Below are 23463 nucleotides of genomic sequence, written 5' to 3' on the forward strand. Positions count from 1 at the left end.
TGGAGGTTTTACCCAGTGGGTGGGGTTAGACGATTGGCTTGTCAAGGTTTCCTGATTAGCGAAGCTTGCGTCAGTGTTCTGGTGTGCGGATCTTGATTTCTTCTCTTTGGATAGCAATGGAGTGCCCAGTAATGAGTTTTGAGATGGGTCTATGTGTTAGGTGTGACCTTGGGCAGTCTGTATGTTGACGTTCAGGGCAATGTTCCTGCGTTGCTGGAGAATTTGCGTGGTATGTCGTGCTCTAGAACTTATTGGCTCTTGGGTGGTGGTTGGTTTCGTTGCAGGTATGGAGGCTTTTGTAGGGTCACTTATTACTTAAAGATTCATGTAGTCAGGAGTTTTCTGGTGTTCTCAGGTTTTGGGCTTAAGTCTCCTGCTTCTGGATTTCAGTTTTATTCTTCCTATAGTCTCAGGACTTCTCCAGCTATACAGCACTGATAATAAAACTTCTATGTTAATGGTGGAAAGTTTCTCCCCCGTTAGGGATACCCAGAGAGGTTCACCGAGTTACATGGAGAAGAGGAGAGGGAGGAGGGAGATAGAGATGGGCAGGAGGAGAAAGAGGGGGACTCAAGAGGAGAGAGACAGATCTACGAAGTTGTCTGATCCCAGAGTGTTCTCCGTAGCCCAGACACCCACAAAGATTCACAGAATTGGATTGGGAAGAGAAGGGGGAAGGAGGAAATAGAGGTGTTCTGAGGTAGAAAACAGAGTCAAGATTGGGAGAGAATAATCAACACACTCGTGAATAAAAATGGGAGCTGAATATTGGATTCTTAAATGTTCACAATTTATATCATATACTGAAAAACAAAAATTAAAAATCTAGAGTAGAGGTTAGACTCTTAAAAATACTATATTAAAAACAAAAACCAAAACACACAAAAGAAATTTTAGAAATATATATGAAGTTTGGTATAAAAATAGGGCTTCTCTTCTTTTTTTTTTTTTTTTCTTCCCCTTCTCCTTCTTCTGTAAGGTTATAGTGGATTGAAAATGAAAATTAAGGCGTAGTAAAAGGAGTGCTAGAGGGCTTTAAAAGAAATAAGAGAAAAAGAAAAAGAAAATAGAAGAGAAGAAAAAAGAAAAGAAAAAAAGAAGAAAAGAAAAAAGAAAAAAAAAAAGAAAAAAGAATGAGAAAAAAAATTGTTTTGCGTAATTAAAAAAAATCGTAAAAATCTATGAAAATGAAAGTTAAGGAGTAATGGGGGAGTAATAAGGAATTTTTAAAGGAAAATAAAAGAGAACCAAGAAAAAAGAAAGAAAAAAAAATTTTTTTTTTTCCTTACTTAAAAAAAAAAAAAAGAAAAGAAAAAGAAAAAATATATCTAGGAGTTTCCCTGGAGCTGTTGCGGTCAGTGTGGGTTCGGCTCAGCTTCAGATAGCTCCTCGTTCCAGCTTACACTTCTCGATATCTACAGGCCCTTCCGGTGTAGTCAGTCCGTGGTTTCTTCAGGGATTTTAATCTGTTACACCGGTCCCTTTGTTTATTTGGGTTCTGTTGCCGGTCTCTCTTCCGCGCCTAATTTCCGCCCTGACACACGGGGCGGAGGTGGATTCTTATTCAGGTAGCTAGTTCCGTCGCGCTGCGGCGAGGGGCTGTGCGGGGAGGGACCGGCGCTCCCGGGAGAGGCTTGCGCTCTTTTCTCGATCTGCGCTGCTCAGGCTCCGGGCTGCTCCGTCTGAAGCGCGCGCCACGCTGCGCGCGGCTCCAGCCCTCGGGCGATTCACAAAAGCGCGGCACACAAAGCCGGGCCCGCGCTCCGTCCCCACGCCGCCCGAGCGGCCCAGGCAGCCAGGCGCTTGACGGGCGCTCTCTCCCCGGGTGCGGCGCGTCCTCTGCCCCGCGCGGTCCCAGTCTCAGTCCCCGCCGGCGCCAGTCGGGAGCGCGCGCCCTCTGCCCTCCGTGTCCCCAGCCGCAGTTCCCGCCCGCGCCGGTCGGGCGCCCGCGCCCTCTGTCTCGCCACGACCCTCCCGGCGGGCTTCGGCCGCCCAGAATCTCGGTCCCTTTGTTCTGCGAACGGCCGGCAGTGTGTTCGGGCCGGTTAATTTTCTGTCTCTTTTGCTGTCCCACAGTTCAAGTTGGCAACTCACAAAAGCTCCCTCTGATTGTCCTCAGGGCGCTCAGGCCCGGACCCTGCCCCAAGCAATGCCGCCCGCTCCTCTCCGTTCCGCCCCCACTTGCTGGTGGCGGATGCGGGCGTCTGGGGTACTTTTCTGCTGGGAGTTGCTTTTAGGCTCTTAATCTGTGGGTTTTATTTATTGTATCCCTCCCAGTCAGATTCAAACTCTTGAGATTCCAACACTTCCCCCAGGCCCGCCAGTGCGAGGGTTTCCCGGTGTCTGGGAACGTCCTCTATTAAGTCCCTTCCCGGGACGGATCTCCGTCCTTAGCTCTTTTGTTTCGCTTTTTATCTTTTATATTTTGTCCTACCTCCTTTCGAAGACAATGGGCTGCTTTTCTGGGCGCCTGATGACCTCAGCTAGCGATCAGAAGTTGTTTTGTGAAGTTTGCTCTGCGTTCAGTTATTTTTTTGATGAATTTCTAGGAGAGAAAGTGGTCTCTCCGTCCTACTCCTCCGCCATCTTGGCTCCTCCCCTGTACAGCTTTAGGAAACGACATCCACATCATGGTCCGTGTGAACGGTGCTCCTATATTGTGCACTGCATCACCAGTTTGGCCTCGTGGGGCCATCCTGATTTACTGTTATTAATGAAAACATTATTATTTACTATCTCGTAATAAACTGTTTTCACAGAGCTTCAGACAACTTGACACTTATTTTCCCATGCTGGTGTCTGATTTACAAGTGATGTTCAAATTTACAAATGAAATTCAAAGAAAGCACAACCTTGCCAAGAAGTTCCTTTAAACGTGGTTGATAGCTGTTTCAGGAAAAGACATTGTGGGGTAGGGATTAGAGTCAGTAGAGGTTAGGATCACTAGCTTTAATATTTGGGCTCATTACTTAGTCTACTGCACCTCAGTAATTTTGGAAATTGTAGGTGCTGTAAAAAAGGAAATATAATGTACCTCCTGTTGGGTGGTTGTGGAGGTTAAATAGAATAACAGATGTGAAAACACATGGAAAAGAAACAGTGATCAATACACGATGTTGGTAATGGTTTTAAATTATAAAACTGATTAAATGAGGTATATTTATTCCATTTTAGGGAATATTCAAACAAGACACTTCACCTTTCATAAAACCCTGCTGTATCAAGGCCAGAAGCTATTCTCTTATCCAGGTTATAGTGTCTCTGGTTTTAGAATAACTCATGGCCTTCTTTCTCAGGAGACCTTGGGAAATCTTGGAGTCCTCTAGAATCTCTTTATTTTGATAACTGGTGGTGACTGGGGTAATTGTCACTGGTTTGAAAACTTGGCGAAGTGCCAGACTACATTAAGGGCTTCCCCGAGGCTCCCACAGATTCTGCTTCCCTTGATCATAAACTTTAAAGCTTTTTTTTTTCCAACTGGATGTTTATCCCTCTGTCATAGAGCTTAAATAGTTTTATGATAGCTGTATGTTTATCTTCCATCACAGAACTGAAATATCCATGTACATAGTTGTCTGTCTCCCTGAGGACAAGGACCAGGCTTCTCTGTCTCTAGGGCCTGACATACTGTATGCTCAATGGCTGTCTGTCTGGGACCTCTTGGAGAGAAGGAGAGCCTGAGTGGGTTCTGGTTTACTTACTTAAGATAAACCAAATTCACGTATCCCTCTCCAAACCCCTTCCAACCCCCACCCACACTCATCTCTTGTTCCTGTCTCTATAAATTATAGTCCTTAGTTTGACGGGTACTGTTTCATAAAGTCAACAAAGTACTTTCCCCACCCATTAATGATCACTTATGATCTAAAACCCACATTATACTGCAGATAATATTTGGTTAATTATTCCCCACTACAGAGGCAGGATCCTTCTGTATTCTCTACTCAATGCCCTGTAAATCTTGAAGTTCTCCAACCTGGTAGGCAGGAACAGTAACTTTCTGTGACCCTATGTGAACCCTGGTTGGGGATGCCATCTCTAATATTTCCAGGTGGTTCTGTCCCAGTCTTAAGCAGCTTGTTCACATGCATGTGGGCTCAGTACTCAGCTGGATTCTTGCAGAGGAACCTCTACATGTCTCTAGAGTTCTCTGTCTCTCTATAGATCTCTCACCTCCGATAGCTGGTCTTCAAATTCTAGCTAGCTGGGGCTTCCTGGATTACCAGCTCTACATCCTTAACTTAAGATGTCTTCTGGACTCTGCATTCTCCTTCCCTGGACTGCAGCAGGGAACCTCTCAAGGCAGTAAGCTGGGGAAACCCCAGGTTCACTCCATTTGTTTTCCATGCCTCAGGGCTCATTGTCCTTCATTGCCTGATATCCAGTATCTTGCAAACTTTTGTTTTTAATGTATGCTGTCTATTTTAGGTTCCTTCAGGTGGGATGTTCCCTCATGTTATTCTCTCTTGGCCAGAAGTAGAAGTCCCTGGGGTGTCTTTCACACCCTCTCAGTCTTTGGGAGTTTGAGGGAAGCAACAGAGATGGCTCCAGGGTGATAGCAATGAGTGACAGGTTGCAGATTTACAGGAACCTGGAGATCTTGTAATTGCTAGTTTTGATATGGTCTCAGTTGGAATTGTCTGATTTGACATTGTCTAATTTTGCATAGCTTATATCAGCACGCTCTGTGTTGTGAATTTAAAACTTGCAGTTGTGAAATTGATCAGTAAAAACACAAGGAGAAACCAATGAAAATTCACTTTATTAATAGATTTACTAAAAATTATTTAAATATGTAACATACTTAGTTTCTCATTCCCACTGATCTCTAACCCTCTAAAATGTTCTCTCACTATTTTTGCCCTTAAGAGAGAAACCAGATGGCATTGGTCTTATATGGCTGGTGCTGGAGGTAGGGGAGGGCTAAGGAAACCACAACCTCCTTTCTCAACAAGACGTTCAAGGTCAGGGAATAGAAGGCAGGGGCATGGTCCCCAGGGATCCCTGTTATGAATTAGCTAGAGACATGCCCTAGAACCTGGGGGATAAAGAAGACAGTCCTATAGCTTTCGGGAAAGGCAGATGGGTCCACTGGGATGCAGGCCCAGCAAGGACCAAGCAGGCACCACCCATAGAAGGAAGGTGGAGGCCAGAGAAAGTTTCAGGAAGATGATGATTTGGCACCTAATCACGGGGTCTCCCTGAAAGCATATCCTGCTTTTCCTCTGGTGGAGTTTGATGAGGCTGGGGGAAATTTAGAGAAAGGCTCTCCCAGAGACCAAGGCCACACACATGAGTTTCTCTAGACTCTCCGTACTCATTCACCCTAACTTCACGTTGGGAACTGGCAGAAATACCCCAACTGGCACAGGGCCCATCTGGGGAGGACTCTAGAGACCCCTTACCCACTACCCCTTCTTCCCCATACCCCAAGCACACCTTCTCAGGACACAGCAGCCCAGAAGGACATCAGTCCCACAGTTGGCTACCGGGGGGTATCTGAGGATACACCCTCTGGGCAGCGCCCTACCCCCAGCAGGGAGAAGCCAAAAGAAGGGAGGAGATATGACAGAATAAATAAGCCTGACAAGGGAGGGGGCGGAGACTGAGAGGGCGGCCCTACGGTACAGCCTGCCAGATCACTGCTGGAAGAGTCCTGGAGAAAAGGGCACTCGTTCCTTCAGTGCAATTGAGGTGAGTGTGGGAGACTGGAGGTGACTCCGGGGGTGTGGGTTTCCTGCAGCTAGGGGTCCTTCATTAGACCTGCTAAGTGAAAGAGAAACCAGGCCAGAGAGAACAAGAAGTAGGGAGTGGGGTTGGGGATGTGAAGGAGGCCCCGGACTCAAAGGACAGACGGTCTCAGCAATTTCTCTGCTCATGTGGTGAAGGGAACGTGGTTGGTGCTGGATGCTTCTTTTGCAATTCTTAAGACATTTTCCTGTGATCAGTTTACTGGGGCACCCATCTTTAGCCTGGTGGGGATGGGGCTAAATGAAGGTGGTGGGTCGAGAGCAGACAGGGCTGGGACCACTCTAGAGTTGGACTGGGGTTTGGTGTGTGAACAGGACTGGTCCCACCCAGGATGTTGGTGTGGTTGATCAGGGGTCAGATTATAGCTCTGTGTGGGATGTGGGCTCTGAATGCGGTCTGGGCTCATGCTGTACTTTACATCAGGAGTCAGGCTGTGCTGGGTTTAGAACTTAGCACAATTCCTGGGCTTCCGATCCTGACCCAGTCCATGTCTAGGATCAGGGTTCAGTCTTCAGCCCATTAAAAAACTGGATTTTGTGTCCACGCTGTGACTTCTCCTGACTTGCACTCTTTAGGTGCACCCCTCCCCTCCCCCGCCACACACATATGCACGCACACTGAACCACTTGCAGCTTTTCAAACAGGGTGTGTTCTCATTCTCTCTGGGTCTTTGCATTTGTAGAATGCACTTCTGAAAACAAATTAGATCAAGTCTATTGCTTAATTTCCCCCAAGTCACTCAGAATTAAATCAAAACTCCTGGCCATGTCCTGCAAGTCCCTACATGACCTGTCCCCTCCTCTCCTCTCTGACCTCATCTCCTACAACTCTCCTGTGCTCTTGATACTCTGGCCACCTTGACCTTCTTCCTCCTGTGAATCCCCAAAGCAGAAGACCTTTTTCTCTTCCCTCCTCTGCCTGAAACGCCCTTTGCCTCGATCTTAGAACAGCCGGCGTTTTCTCATCACACATCTCTCAGTTGCTATGTCACCACCTCAGAGAAGCCTTCACTGACCCCCTGTCTCAAATAGGGCTGTCTTGCCCCTGTCCTTTTCTATCCCATCACTCTGTCCTACCTTCAGGGCATTTATCTTTATCTGAAATGTTTTGGCTTATTTGTTTCTTTTCTGTTATGGCTCTCCTAGTGCTTGAGCTCCAGAGGAGCACTGATCTTTTCTGTTGTATCCACTGTTTTATTTCCAGTTTTGGGCACATTGTAGGCGCTTGATGTGTTTTGTCATCTAACTGAATGCTGCTGGCCCCGTGTCCCCAACCCTGCTAACTGTGACTGGTCCTGCAAGTCTTGGCTCAGATGTCACCTCCTCAGAGCCTGACACGTTGGTGAACTATTTTCTGCTTTGTTCTGAGCCGCTTGTACTTACCCCTGCCCTAGCATTTATCACAACATGTTATGATAGCTGCATATTTGTCTCGATTTCTCCCCCCCCCCCCCGCCCCCGACGGGAAGGCTGAAACATGACTTGTTTACTCTGTATTTTAGTATCTCTGGTGCTTAGTCTGGCGTAGTATGATATTTGAAAAAACCAAAAAAATGTATATTAAAGTCTGAGCTCAGGCTGTTCTGCTGCATATAGACGATAGTCAAAGAAGCTCTGAAGGTCTCTGATAAGGATCAAAATGTGAAGGTGTGTGGGAACCTTATTGGCTCTGGTCCTACTTGGGAAGTGGAGGGGCAGGGCCATGAATGCTTGGAGCTCTGACTGGGGTTGATTTTGGAGGGACAGACTGGATTGAGTGAAGGGAATGGGGATGAGAGGGAGAGTGGTGATAGGCCCCTCACTTTGCCTTTTGTGAGTCAGAAATCGTACTCTCTCATCTTTCCAGTCTCTTTGTGGCCATTCTAAAAAGAATGGCCAAGGCCCTGTAAGGGTTCATGTGCATTATAAAATACAAGCAAGCTGTGAGGGGCAGAAAATGTAGATGACTTGGCTGGATGTGGTACTCTTCTAGAGTCTTCCCTGGTGGCTCAGCGGTAAAGAATGTGCCTGCAATATAGGAGATGCAGGTTCGATCCCTGGGTTGGGAAGATCCCTGGAGGAGGGCATGGCAACCCACTTCAGTATTCTTGCTTAGAGAATTCCATGGATAGAGGAACCTGGTGGGCTATAGTGCATGGGGTCGCAAAGAGTCGGACACGACTGAAGTGACTTAGAATGCGTGAATCATACCCTTATGGAGTATGAAGAGAAGGTTCCCTCTCCATGAATTGAATGATGAGCCCTGGTAGTCCTGCCAGTTACAGTATCACCCCTGAGGTCTGCCTTCCCTCGATGGCCCGGCAGTAACAGTCAGAGGTTCCCAGGTATTCCTGGACTTCCCTCCAAGGACATTTTCTTCCAGATGTTCCCACAGATGCTGGCAGGGGCACCAGAGGCCCCCACCCCACTGTTCTAGGCACAGAACATTCTGTGTGCTTAGCCGAGGTAAGAGCAGTGATCACAAATCCCCTCTTCCATTCCCTCCTTGTCCCCCTTCCCCACTGAATCCAAGTAGAGACAGCTGGTCAGGTGTCCTGAGTTCTAGAGAAGCTCTCTGGACTTATGGTTTTTTTTAAATTTTGGATTCCTTGCGGATTAACCTTGAAATAGTCCTTAAAATCATTCAAAAGGAGACTGGGAGAGAGGCGGGGCAGTAGCTTGGCATATTGGAAAGCACACGGATATGATGCTGAGAGCTTTAATTAAGCCTCAACATTCCTGTATGCAAAATGGGATTTATGATGTCTGCTTGACAGCTTGATGAGAGGCCTGTATTGAATAAGAAGGAAGTACTCAATAGAGGGTAAAGATTTTTACTTTCCACTGTGGGTCTTGCCCAAGTCACAACCAGAAGAATTGGGGCTGAAAGGCGGGAAGTGCCTAAGTCCCAGTCCAGGAGGGTCCTCTTTACTGCCCTCTTGGTTTCTCTTTCAAGGATCTAACTGGGCCAGGTGTTCTACTTGCCAAGCCCCTTTTCTACTTTGCCTCTGGGGAAGGTTTGATTAGCTTTCAGAAGGTGCAACACTATTAAAGACAGTTAAAGGGGAAAACATACAGGTGTTGGAGTTGAACAGCCTCGGTCAGATTTCTGTTTTACCAGTCAACTATTAAACCCTGGGAATATTTAACTTTTGTTGGGGGGCGACTTCAGTTTTCTCACCTATAATGTAGCTGCTGCTGCTAAGTCGCTTCAGTCGTGTCTGACTCTGTGCTACCCCATACACGGCAGCCCACCAGGTTCCCCCGTCCCTGGGATTCTCCAGGCAAGAACACTGGAGTGGGTTGCCATTTCCTTCTCCAATGCATGGAAGTGAAAAGTGAAAGTGAAGTCGCTCAGTCATGTCCGACTCTTAGCGACCCCATGGACTGCAGCCTACCAGGCTTCTCTGTCCATGGGATTCTCCAGGTAAGAACACTGGAGTGGGTTGTCATTTCCTTCTTCAATGCAAGAAAGTGAAAAGTGAAAACGAAGTCGCTCAGTCATGTCTGACTCTTAGTGATCCTATGGACTGCAGCCTACCAGGTTCCTCCATCCATGGGATTTTCCAGGCAAGAGTACTGGAGTGGGGTGCCATGTAGACATGATACATAAAAGTCTCATTATGGAGAATTGTTCCTTGGTTAAATTATCTCTATACAGGCAGGATCTGGCATTTTGTAGGCAGTCTGTGATTTCTATTTTAATCACAAAAACTAATAGAATCAATGGTGGCAGTGATCTCGTTGTTCTCGTGGATAGTGTATCCCTGACCACTTTTCCATGCTTCTCTGACATGGAATTTAGAAACTCTGGGGAAGAATCTGAGGATGGGCTGGGATAGGGGCTGAGCTGGCCTGAGGGACTGACTCCTGGAGGCCAGGGGAAAGGAATGTGGAGGATTAAAAACCTCAATGTAGATTTCTACTCCACCTCACTGGAGGCTCTAATGCCCTGTCCTTAAGAAAGGGCTAAGATTTTTTTCACAGTTCTCCAAGAAACATTCCCCAGGCTTGTTAAAATGGTGTGACTTTTCAGAGAAAATCTCAAGCATAGAGCTATCCCCTGGGGGTTTAAGGCAGTGCAGGCTTTCTAAAAAAGAAAAAAACTCTTTCTTTGTTTATTTTTCCTTGATTATGTTCTGTTTTCAAAATAGAGTGATTTAGCTCCAATTTCCTTCAGAGCTTCCAAATGTTATCTGAGTGTGTGCCATGGTTCTAATTACTAACAGCTGCCCAGGCTGGCAGTCAGCTGGCAGGACTGTGGGAGACTGGGGTGCTTCAGGGCTGAGCAGTCTGAAGGGTGATGCTTGGGTCGTTGGGTTGGCTTCCCCTCCAGACCTTCAGCTCTCTCCTGCTACTGGCATCTGAGTTCCAGCCCGATTTTACCTCAGATAGCTGTCCAATTTATGCTGTCGAGGCACCTCTCTTCTGGGCCAGCTAAATCCTCCTCTCTCTGATTTCTGGTGTCTCCATCTCAATTCTCAGCCTTTGCCTTTGGGAGAGATTGGCTGCTAGTTAGTATGTGTGTGTATATGAGAATGTGCTTGAGGTAAAGTGGAAATTAAGGTGACAAATGGGGGGGTGATAAAAAGTTTTTGGAAACCTCAGACATTTTCAGAGCCCTTATTCCCCATTTTTAAGCAAACATGAAAAAAAAACACTTTGTACACTGTGATGCTGTTTTATGATGTCTTTTGACATTCCTGACCTTGTTGATTTTGCAACAGCACAATGAGATTATCATCCTCTGCATCTACTTGGACCCAGGACTTGATTTGTAGTCCCAGGGCTCCACTCAACACATCAGTTTACCCTCTAGGTAACAGGGTTGAATGTGCCAACCCATAATTTCTCCTCAGTATATTTCCTAAGGCAGCGCATCTTTATCCTGGGAACTGCCCAGTTTTGCATTGTCTGTCCACGTGAAATTTTGGATGGTATTGATATCTGACCCTGTGAAGCACCGGAGCCTTTTTGCTGACATCTCCAGATCAGGGATCCTTGGTCACCCTCTCTCTTAGGTACAAACTGTGCTGCAAGTGTCACTGAGTCCAAGATCATTCTGCTTGCCACACGATAGGCCAATAAATCCGGGAGATGAGGTATTGAGGCAAGCGATATGACTTTGGAAAGCTGGCTGACTGAGAAAATGGCAGACTAGTGTCTGAAAATAATCATATTGTTTTGGATGCCAGGGCTTAGATGCTAGGTTCTTTTATGGATCAGAGATGGGGGGAGGTGAGGAAACAAAGTAAAAGACCATTTAATTCTTGCAAATGTTTCCTAGAATGGTAAGCCTTCGGCAGGGGGATGTGTTGGTTTCACTTCCTTACAGTTATTTCACAGGTGATATGAAATGAAGTATCTCCTGTCATATCAATAAACAAATATGCCACAGCTATCTGCGATTCCGGCCCTCCACATGTGAATTTCTGAGCCAAGCTGGTAAGCAAGAGACAAAGGGCACCATTTCCCACACAAGGAACTCAAGAATGTCCCAGTCTTTCATAGGTGGGCAGGGTCAGGCTATCTGCCTGTGAGTCAAAGGGACCATAGCCCAGGGCAAGCCGTAGTGAATGCCTATAATAACAAAAGGTCTTCCCTCACGGCTCGGTAAAGAATCTGCCTGTAACCCCTGGGTGGGGCAGATCCCCTGGACAAGGAAACAGCAACCCACTCCAACATTCTTGCCTGGAGAATCCCATGGACAAAGGAGCCTGGCAGTACAGCCCATAGGGTCACATGGGCCTGACAGGACTTAACGACTAAACCACATAATAACAAAATCGGCAAAATAAGACTTAAAGTCACAGAAGCAGATCCAGTATGGAGTCAGATTTAACCCTTCCCAGTTACATATGTCCATTTTGCATTTATTTAGAGTCCAGGCTTTGCTCTTGCCCTGTTCTCCATGTATCCATTCTCATGCCCTCTGGATCCCTGAATGAGAAAGATCTTTTTAGTTTGATCCTAAAAATTCTTGTTCTGAACTTACAACACCCTGATATGAATTTCCAGTTTTTTATTTTTTCTCAAAAATCTCTATAGTTCAGACAACTAGCAGTCTTTCTTATCCCCTTGGCTGTGCTACCTCATTTGACATTTACTGAGAAATTCTTCTTGTGATAAAACTCTTTTTTATTTTCAACAAACATTAACTAAACACAGAATTGGGTCCCTGCCGTTTAGGAATTAAAAATTTAGTGACAAACATAGCAATAATTCTAGTTCAGGATGGTAAATGCATAAAAAGAGACCTAAACGAAGTTCTTTGGGAGCACAGAACAGGAAACATTTAATTATACCCCAGGGGATCAAAGGGAAAGAGGTTCAGCAAAGTGCACAGGAGAGAGGCAGTAAACCAGGAGGTGGAAGATGCAATCTTGCCCAGTGGGAAGATAAGGAGGGAGATTTAGGAGGAAAGTGACAAAAAGAAGTTAAAAAAAAAAAAGACAAACAGAGGCACAAAATCAATGCTACATTTATGAAATGGTATGTATTCCAATGTGTCTGGAGTATAGGGGCCAGGGGAAGAGTGGTCAGAGAGAAACTAGGGCTGGATGCTGAAAGGCGGAGCTTTGCCCCACCCTAGCAGTTCTGTCTTTATTCCAGAATTAACGTGAAGTTTTCAAAGGTATTTTTTAAAACCATAAATGGTGACCCAATTTCATTTGGGTAGAAGATTCTTGGGATTGTGCTGATAACAAAGCTAACACTAGGGGCATGGCTATGAGAATCAGAGTATTTAGCTTATGTGTCTGTTGGATAAGTTGTTTCAGTCCTATCCGACTCTTTGCGACCCTATGAACTGTAGCCGGTCAGGTTTCTCTTTCCATGGGATTCTCCAGGCAAGAATACTGGAGTGGGTTGCCATGCCCTCCTCTAGGGGATCTTCCCAACCCAGGGATCGAACCCAGGTCTCTTATGCCTCCTGCACTGGCAGATGGGTTCTTTACCATTGGCGCCACCTGGAAAGTCCTGTGTCTGTTTAGGCCACCATAATAGAAAAAGGGAAACACTATAGGAAAACAGTTAACAGCAACACATATAATTTTTTTGTGTGTGTGCAGATTTACTCTGTTCCAGGCATTGTGTTAAAAGCTTTAACACTGATCATCTCAATTAAACTTTACATTGATTTCTATTAAGCAGGGACTATTAATCTCATTTTAGCAATGAGGAAACTGAGGCTTATAAAGGTTAAATGATTTGCCCCAGATTGTACAGCTAACAAAGTTGCTGCCTGGGATTTAAATCCAGGCTCCATTTAAATCCAGTCTTACTTAACAACTGTACAATACTGCCCCTGGAAGACCTTGATCTTTGGACATGGAGAGTTTGATGTGCTTCAGAGACAACTAGGTGGATTCTTTTAGTGAATTTAGAATTGTGAATCTGGATCACAAAAGATAATTCAGGCCTTCCCAAGAATATTTAGGAATCATCAGTTTACTGAAGGTTTACTGAAGCGGGTGAGATGGCTCAGGGAATGTATATAGATTGAAAAGAGCTCTGAGGATAACATTCTGAGAGCACTATCATGTAAAAACATGCTTAAGGGTCAAGTGAAGGAGGCTGAAGATCCAGAAAGAATAAAAAACTAATGGTCAGAGAGAAATGAGGAGAAGCAGAAGGATCAAGGAGAAGTCTTAAGAAGGAGAGAAATAATCACAGTGTCATATACTATGGAGAGGTCAGTACAGAAGATTTAAGTGACTTTGAAGACTTTGGTCTCTTAACCTGAAGTTCTTCATTAAGCTTGACTCCTTAGAGCTTCTCCCTCCAGTTTTTGGAATTAAAATCTGTCCCTCTCTGTTCTAAAGCTCATGCTCTCAGTGTTTTCCCCTTTGTGTCTGGCCTGAGGGAACCTCTGGGTGGCAGATCAATGGTGGAACAAAACCCATCAACACATTCTGAACCCAGTGAAAGTGTAAACCCCTCCTGATGCTGGCTGTGAGCTCTTCTCTGCATTCACCTGCTGTCTGGTAGCCCATGCAGAAGCCCCTACCTCAGTTATCAAGGACCAAATCTTAAGAACCTAGTCCTTCTTTTTTCTTGTTATGCTGTGCTTAGTCGCTCAGTCGTGTCTGACTCTTTGCAAACCCATGGACTATAGTCTGCCAGGTTCCTCTGTCCATGGGGATTCTCCAGGCAAGAACACAGGAGTGGGTTGCCACGCCCTCCTCCAGGGGATCTTCCCAACCCAGGAATTGAACCCAGGTCTCCTGCATTGCAGGTGGATTCTTTACTGTCTGAGCCACCAGGGAAGCCCCCTTTTTTCTTACCAAGATAAAATTCTTAAACATACCCTAGCATAATGGGAAGAGGAGAAAGCCACACACACACACAAAATATATACACCTATATATACAATTTATATAATCTAATAAATAATAGGAGCATGTGAATATACGTGAATGAACGAAGGAAAAGGAAAAAGAGAGAAAGTTAGTTAACTCTCTAATTGTTTCAAAAGAGAGATGTGATCTGAGAAAACTCAAGTCTGATATTTCCCACCTCAGGAATCTCTACTTATATCCCTCACTTCAATAGCCAGATTTGGGGATGGTGGAACCCTGGTGTAGGATTGATTGTTCCTCCAGTGCTTCTAATGCCATCATCATTCACATTTAGTCCTCTGTATCAGTCCAACTCTCTTCAGCCTAGTAGGTCCCCTAGAAACAGTACCTAAATAGAAATTCTTATTTAAAGGACATATTGTCACGAGAAGATGAGTGAGGGAAATAGCACAGAGCACAGAAAGAAAATAATGTGAGGCTGTGGTTTCAGCTGGAGACCAGCTACAGGTTTGGTTCCTCAGGAAGCTTTGGAGCACACATTGCATCCCAGCTTTGGTCCCACCTGGAGTCAAGGAGGCTGGCCTTGTGTACCATTGTGTCAGGCACTCATTGACCTCTAGATCTGCCCTGGTGGGGATAACATGACTTTCTGGGTGAAGTGCCTCTCATTTGGTAAATAAAATTTTTCTGTAGAAAGGAAGAATTCTGAGCCTGTCTTACTCAACATCCACTGCAGAAGGGATACAGATGCATTGGCTTGGTGAAGGGGATCTGAGTGGGACACCTATGGCATCCATTGCAGTCACTGTTCCTTTAATGAAATAAACTGGGCAGTCTGAACAAGTGTAAGACTTTGGGTGAACATTTGAGCAAGAATAAGAATGTAGAGTTAAAGTTCAGGATGTGTTTAGTGTATCTTTTTTTTTTAAGTTGAATTAAGGGTTACCATAAAAAATAGGTATTATTAAGTTTTACATTAAGTTTTAAATGACTGCAAGAGTTAAGTCTTTGTTGTTTAGCTGCTAAGTCGTGTCTAACTCTTTCATGACCCCATGGACTGGAGCTGTTTGTGGGATTTCCCAAGCAAGAATATTGGAGGGGATTGCCATTTCCTTCTCCAGGGGATCTTTCCAACCCAGGGATCAAACCCACGTTTCCTGCATTGGCAGGTGGATTCTTTACCATTGAGACACCTGGGAAGGCCATTATTAAGTTTTACATTGTTTTGAATAGCTACTGGATTTAAGTCTTAGGTTAATGCTAAAGTTAGGGTTAAGGCTAGAATTGGAGAGGTCATAAGAATTAGTGATAAGGTTATATTTCAATGTTAGTCTGTGTTACTAGAGTATTCCTACATTGGACTGTGATTAGTCTTAAAGATAGTCTAATGATAGAGTTGATGATCTGAGCCACAGTCAGCTCCCAGTCTTGTTTTTGCTGACTGTATAGAGCTCTTGGCTCAGATCATGAACTCTTTATTGCCAAATTCAGACTTAAACTGAAGAAAAAAGGGATAACCACTAGATCATTCAGGTATGACCTAAATCAAATCCCTTATGACTATACAGTGGAAGTGAGAAATAGATTTAAGGGACTAGATCTGATAGACAGAGAGCCTGATGAACTATGCACAGAGGTTCGTGACATTGAACAGGAGACAGGGATCAAGGCCATCCCTATGGAAAAGAAATGCAAAAAGGCAAAATGGTTGTCTGAGGAGGCCTTACAAATATCTGTGAAATGAAGAGAAGTGAAAAGCAAAGGGAAAAAGGAAAGATATTCCCATTTGAATGCAGAGTTTCATAGAATAGCCAGGAGAGATAAGAAAGCTTTCCTCAGTGATCAATGCAAAGAAATAGAGGAAAACAACAGAATGGGAAAGACTAGAGATCTCTTCAAGAAAATTAGAGATACCAAGGGAACATTTCATGCAAAAATGGGCTCAATAAAGGACAGAAATGGTATGGACCTAACAGAAGCAGAAGATATTAAGAAGAGGTGGAAAGAATACACAGAAGAACTGTACAAAAAAGATCTTCATGACCCAGATAATCACAATGGTGTGATCACTCACCTAGAGCTAGACATCCTGGAATGTGAGTCAAGTGGGCCTTAGAAGGCATCACTATGAACAAAACTAGTGGAGGGGATGGAATTCCAGTTGAGCTATTTCAAATCCTGAAAGATGATGCTGTGAAAGTGCTGTACTCAATATGCCAGCAAATTTGGAAAACTCAACAGTGGCCACAGGACTGGAAAAGGTCAGTTTTCATTCCAATCCCAAAGAAGGGCAATCACAAAGAATACTCAAACTACCACACAATTGCACTCATCTCACACGTTAGTAAGGTAATGCTCAAAATTCTCCAAGCCAGGCTTCAGCAGTACGTGAACCGAGAACTTCCACATATTCAAGCTGGTTTTAGAAAAGGCAGAGGAACCAGAGATCAAATTGCCAATATCCGCTGGATCATCGAAAAAGCAAGAGAGTTCCAGAAAAGCATCTATTTCTGCTTTATTGACTACGCCAAAGCCTTTGACTGTGTAGATCACAATAAACTGTGGAAAATTTTGAAGGAGATGGGAATACCAGGCCACCTGACCTGCCTCTTGAAAAACCTTTATGCAGGTCAGGAAGCAACAGTTAGAAGTGGACATGGAACAACAGACTGGTTCCAAATAGGAAAAAGAGTACATCAAGGCTGTATATTGTCACCCTGCTTGTTTAAGTACTCTTACTTGCAGAGTACATCATGAGAAACGCTGGGCTGGAAGAAGCACAAGCTGGAATCAAGATTGCCGGGAGAAATATCAACAACTTCAGATATGCAGATGACACCCTTATGGCAGAAAGTGAAGAGGAACTAAAAAGCCTCTTGATGAAAGTGAAAGAGGAGAGTGAAAAAGTTGGCTTAAAGCTTAGCATTCAGAAAACTAAGATCGTGGCATCTGGTCCCATCACCTCATGGGAAATAGATGGGGAGAGAGTGGAAACAGTGTAAGATTTTAATTTTGGGGGCTCCAAAATTACTGCAGATGATGATTGCAGCCATGAAATTAAAAGACACTTATTCCTTGGAAGGAAAGTTATGACCAACCTAGGTAGCATATTAAAAACCAAAGACATTACTTTGCCAACAAAGGTCCATCTGGTCAAGGCTATGGTTTTTCCAGTGGTCATGTATGGATGTGAGAGTTGGACTGTGAAGAAAACTGAGCGCAGAAAAATTGACGCTTTTGAACTGTGGTGTTAGAGAAGACTCTTGAGAGTCCCTTGGACTGCAAGGAGATCCAACCAGTCCATCCTGAAGGAGATAAGTCCTGGGTGTTCATTGGAAGGACTGATGCTGAAGCTGAAACTCCAATACTTTGGCCACCTCATGCAAACAGTTGACTCGTTGGAAAAGAACCTGATGCTGGGAGGGATTGGGGGCAGCAGGAGAAGGGGACAACAGAGGATGAGATGGCTGGATGGCATCACCGACTCGATGGGCATGAGTTTGAATCAACTCCGGGAGTTTGTGATGGATAGGGAGGCCTGGTGTGCTGCGATTCATGGGGTCTCAAAGAGTCGGACACAACTGAGCGACTGAATTGAACTGAACTGAATGATAGAATTACAGTAGATATTAAAGATAGTGGAGCACAGGGTAGTTAGAATAGAAGCAAAGGGAGTTTTATCATCTATGTCTGATATGAACTTAGTCAACTACCTCTTATCGGTGAACTACACGATTTAAAACACTTAGAATTTTTGCTTCAGTATTTTATTTGTTTTCCGAGTTCACTTTGAGGTGAGGCTAGTAAGTAAGACTGGGTGAATGCTCATTTGGGCCTTGAGTTATGAAGGATAGTTAGGTTGAATTTAGAATAGAATCAGAGTTTGGATAGGCAATGAAGTTAGAGTTCTTGTCAAAGAATAGGGCATGGAATAGAGAGGGGGGAGGTGGGGAGGAAAATGACAGAAAAATCTTAGAGGATCTGACAATGGCTTATCTTTGTATTCCAGCCTCTACCTGCCTGGCACTGGTTGCAGCTCAGCTTCTTCACAATGGTGGGTCCCAATGGCAATGAATCCAGTGCCACGTATTTCATCCTAATAGGCCTGCCAGGCTTGGAAGAAGCTCAGTTCTGGCTGGCCTTCCCACTTTGTTCCCTCTACCTTATTGCTGTGCTAGGTAACTTGACGATCATCTACATTGTGAGGACGGAGCACAGTCTACATGAACCCATGTACATCTTTCTTTGCATGCTTTCTGGCCTTGATGTTCTCATCTCCACGTCATCCATGCCCAAAATGATGGCCATCTTCTGGTTCAACTCCACTACCATCCAGTTTGATGCTTGTCTGTTACAGATGTTTGCCATCCACTCTTTATCTGGCATGGAGTCCACAGTGCTGCTGGCCATGGCCTTTGACCGCTATGTGGCCATCTGCCACCCACTACGCCATGCCACTGTGCTAACATTGCCTCGTGTAACCAAGATTGGCATGGCTGCTGTGGTGCGGGGGGTTGCACTTATGGCACCCCTACCTGTCTTCATCAAAAGGCTACCCTTCTGCCGATCCAATATCCTTTCCCATTCCTACTGCCTGCACCAAGATGTCATGAAGCTGGCCTGTGCTGACATCCACGTCAATATCATCTATGGCCTCATCGTCATCATCTCAGCCATTGGCCTGGACTCACTTCTCATCTCTTTGTCATATCTGCTTATCCTCAAGACTGTGTTGGGCTTGACACGTGAAGCCCAGGCAAAAGCATTTGGTACATGTGTCTCTCATGTGTGTGCTGTTTTCATATTCTATGTACCTTTCATTGGATTGTCTATGGTGCACCGGTTTGGCAAGCCGCATGACTCCCTCCTGCCCATCATCCTGGCCAACACCTACCTGCTTGTTCCTCCCGTGCTCAACCCTATTGTCTATGGAGTGAAGACAAAGGAGATCCGACAGCGTATCCTTCGTCTTTTTCATGTGACCACCCACACTTTGGATCCCTAAGGGGCCATATTTCTTTTTCGTGCAAAGTCTTTCAGTTCAGATTTTAATATCAACATTTTGGAAGACAGTATTAGGAAAAAAATTCTTAATAAAAACACAACTGATCCTTCAAAGATGAAACTGGTTAGAGGATCTCCATGTGTGTAGGGGCAGCAGAACTGTATACTCCCAATCCTTATTTTTCAATATTATTTTTCCCTTTAGTTCTTTGGGGTAGTTGAGGTTGGAGGGTTATTACTTCCTATTTGGTTGGAATTCAGTTCAATTTTCAAGTCCAAACCATTCAGACAGTTGCTTGTGCTGATAGTTCATAGCATTCTGAGATAAGGGCGATATTTCTAAAGGATGTTTACCAAAGGTTTGAGTATGACAAAAATTAAATATAAGAACATATTACAATTAGATAATCTGGCTTAAAACTGATTTCCTCTTCAAAATCCCCTACCATTTGGATCTTAGGAAAGGAGACATACCTGGATTTCCCTCTTCAAAATGATGTCCACAGAGAAAACATGATTTCTTTTTTTTTTTTTCCTGACTACCAGTTCTAAAGAAGAGGATTGAAAGTAAATTCACAGAAGATTACATTTATCTACATTAATAAAAGATGATACTATATCTGAGCATTTTCGTAGACTCTGGAAAGTTTTCCTTATTTTCCAATTTTCTTATCAACCTTTTGATTTCAGCAGGAATGTGATTAGTGTCCCCATTGTACTGATGGGGAAACTGATGTTCAATGAGATCACACGGGCTTAAAATGTTATCTTTTGATGCCCAACCCCATATTTGAGGAGGGGTTGTTAGACTAGTGGGGTAGTAAGTCAGACATTCTAGAGTCTTGAATTTTCTGTATTTAAGTTCCTTTCCCGTTCAGTATTGTATTTAGGAATTCCCTGTTAATGTTGTTGATGGCTTTAATTTCAAAGGTTCCCAGACTACTTGCCATTGTACTTATGTCATAGCAACAGGAATATGTTTGGGTAATTCCCAAACAGTGGCTATTTCGGGTAATAGTATGATTAGTAGTTGGGGCATTCACTGGATATCTGAAGAGACACTTTATAGAGAAACGCAGCTGAGAAAACTTAGAGGCTCACGGCAGAAAGGGCAGGGCTGGTACCATAGACCAGGGAGTCAAGAGCACAAAGCATTGTGAGGCTGAGTGGGATCAGTGGCCCAGGTGACTAGTGAGGAAGAAAAGCTAAGGCAAGCATAGGCCCACAGAAAGTGAACAGAGCATAGAAGTGGGCAACATGTATTCCCAGGGTCTGAGACACCCTGCTGGGGACACGCACAGCACCAAAGTGCCATGGGTTTGATTCCTGGTTGGGGAATTAAGATCTGACATGTTGTGTCATGCAATACAGACTTTTTTTTTAAAGACTGTATCCCTGATAGCTGCATTTAGCATGAGTATGGTTCCAAAGGCCCAGACAGGAGCCCCACAGGCCAAGTATAGCATTTCCAGAAGGAAGCCAAATGGGAAGAATGTGTGTGGGCGTTGCAGGTGCAGGAGTTCAGGAGTAATGAATGGAGGAGGAATGAGATCTCCACCCACCGGGGAGTGCTAGGCAGACCTAAGGAGAGATAGATACGTAAGTGTGAGAAGCAGGTAGGAGAGTAGAGAGCATGGCACATGGCTGAACAGACTTTTCTGGCCATGGCCAGAAGCACAGGACTACTCGGTAGAAAGGCTATCAGGAGAGCATATCCAATTTCTTGCACTGGAATCCAGAAGATGAGAATTGTGAGCAGTGTGGAATCTGCTGTGCTCGGTGAGTGGCAACCAGCAGATCGAGGGATATAAATTAGTCAATGCCAGCTAGGGTCACTCTGAACTGTATAGAGGATCATCCCAGTTCCCAATAGTGCCCTGACACTGAGATTGAAAGAAACAGAATGAGAGAGAAGAGAAAGACTTTTTTCTTATTAGGAAACCAGTATATGATCACAGTAAACAAAGATCTTAGACATTCTGAAAATATAACAGAAATAAAAATGTAATAAAAACTCCAATAAACTTGTCACCCTAAAGAAAAAAAAAAAAGTACTGCTGGCCTTTTGGTGTTTATTCTTCCAGATTTCTAATAAGTGTTTGTATACATGCTTCTGTATGGGCATATGATAAATGTGGGTATCTGTTTTATAGTTGAAATCCCACAAGAGTCACAGATAAATGAGTAAAAAGAGACAAATCAGACAGACACATTTTTTACTTTTATTTCTGGGGATGCAGCTATTATCTTAGATTTCAAAAGTGTATAATTTATACACAAAAGTGTATAAATCTAAGTGTACACTTAGATTCCAAGTGTATAATAGTTAATATGCTCAGGATAAAGTTTCATGGTTTTGATCCTAAATGGATTAACCATTTGGTGAATGTAAACACACATGCACACACATCAACACTTCCACTACCTTCCTGTGTTTCTCAATAAGTACTAAAGGCCAGATTTAGGGACAAAACTATATCTGGTCATTTACTTCAGTACTTACTGGGTCATCCAGAGGGCCCAGAGGTAAGAACTAGGATGAAAAGAGAGGCTGCCTTTTTTAGGAGAGTTGATTGGAAATTAGAAGTTTCCTGGGTAGTTTTAACAGTAAAAAATCTGTCTGCAATGAGGGAGACCTGGGTTTGAACCCCGGGGTTGGGAAGATCCCCTGGAGAAGGGAATGACAACCTATTCCAGTATTCTTGCTTGGGAAAACCCACCGTCAGAGGAGTCTGGTGGGCTACAACTCATGGGGTTGCAAAGAGTCAAACATGACTGAGCAACTAACACTTTCACTTTTAAAAACTTTATCATATACATTTTACCTGGACATCATTTTATTGGCCCCATTTCCTTTGTTTAGATATTCTTGTCTCTGGCCCCACCATTGCAACTAATTGGACCTTTGCTGGATCCTAGAAAAGTTGGAACAACATGAAATTTCAGTCTTTAAGTCACTTACTCATTTTTTTTTTTTCTTTTTAGGTTTTACCTAGAAATGATTCATAAACATGTCTTGCGTTCTCAGTTATGACTACCAGCTCTCTAGTCCAGATACTCCCCTGCTGCTTGGACAATTGTCAAAACCTTCACACTGGTCTCCTTGCTTTGAATATCATTTGCACCAGTTCTAAACCCCACAGAGCTAGTAGGAGTTTTTTCCAAACACACCTCTGATTAACTTCCTTGCTTAAAATCCATCAAGGATCTTTTGTTACTTCCCGTGAAAAGTTTTTACTTCTCAGAAAGACAGTAGGCTACACTTTTTCCTTTTATACCTGTTCCTGTCTTATTTCTTCAGTATAACATTTATAATTCTTCCACACAACGTATTATTCAGCTACTTGGTGTCTCTGATTGATTTTATTAATTTTTAAAGCCTTTGTTTCACTCTGTCCCATTGTGTGAACTGATCTTTTGCCCCCCACCCCCCCCCCTTTTTTTTTTAGTAACTCCTTATAAAATGAAGCTATCCATGATTTGTCAGGCCAGAGGAAGTATTTTCTCTTCAGTGTGCTCTGACTTCTTGAAGATTTTTAGAACTGGACCATTTTCAGTTCAGAAAAGCTAGAATGAGATCTCTGAGTTCTGTCTGTTTAAGATAATAATCTATCTTATATCACTCTTTTAATTAAGTTGAGGAAAGATTCCCTTGTATGCAATGGACATACCTGTGGAGGGTCATTCCCTTCCACTATGGCTGGCCTTCACATAGGCAGATCTGAACTTGGGAAAGGATTATATTATAACATTGATTTAGGCTTTCAGAGTTGGTGTTCTTGTTTATCTCTTAAGCAAAGTACTTTCAAACTTCATGTCCATTCCCCTGGAGTCTCATAGATTTTTTTAATCTTATATTTGATCCAAAGAATATGAAGCTGATGCAGAACCAGATTGTAATTTACTATTCCTAAGGAAGCCAACAAGGATGTAGATTCTTAACTCTAACACACTTGAAGAATAAGGATATGAAGACTGTTGGAAATCTGAATTCTGGTTATAGGAGGGGATGCAACTGTCAGTATCAGACTTCACCATGGAATCTATCAGGAAAGTGAGTCTCTTGGAGAAAAAGACACTCCTGAGTGGGGTTACAAGAAGAGTTAGTGCTTAGGCAGGTGGCACCATATCACATGATTAACACATTTATTCACTTGTTCAATAAAATTTTATGAAAAAATGAAAAATGGCTTTTTCATGTCTTCTTTTTCCTCTAGATTTTCCTTTTCCTTAATTCACACTTTGCCTAGAAAAACCCTATACATTTTCCAAGATGAAATAAAAAGCCTTCTCCCCTTTGTAGAGGTTTGTCTGATCTTCCTAGGAAAGTTCTGGCATGCATGAATTTATCGTCCTTAGTGATCTCTTGCACTGAACTTTATTATGGTATGTATAAATCTATACTCTGTATATTTATATGCCTTTATCCT

At 43.7% G+C, this 23463-nt stretch overlaps 1 protein-coding gene across 1 annotated transcript; it reads left to right on the top strand.

Moving 5' to 3' along the window:
- The first annotated feature begins 5654 nt into the window (after positions 1 to 5654).
- LOC136175026 (olfactory receptor 51E1) lies at positions 5655 to 19034 on the top strand. The gene is made up of 2 exons (XM_065945322.1): positions 5655 to 5694; positions 18039 to 19034. Exon 2 carries the CDS (start codon positions 18081 to 18083, stop codon positions 19032 to 19034), a length of 954 nt encoding a protein of 317 aa, XP_065801394.1. The 5' UTR covers positions 5655 to 5694; positions 18039 to 18080.
- Positions 19035 to 23463: the final 4429 nt, after the last annotated feature.

Source organism: Muntiacus reevesi, chromosome 9 (assembly GCF_963930625.1).
Source record: "Muntiacus reevesi chromosome 9, mMunRee1.1, whole genome shotgun sequence".
Taxonomy (NCBI): domain Eukaryota; kingdom Metazoa; phylum Chordata; class Mammalia; order Artiodactyla; family Cervidae; genus Muntiacus; species Muntiacus reevesi.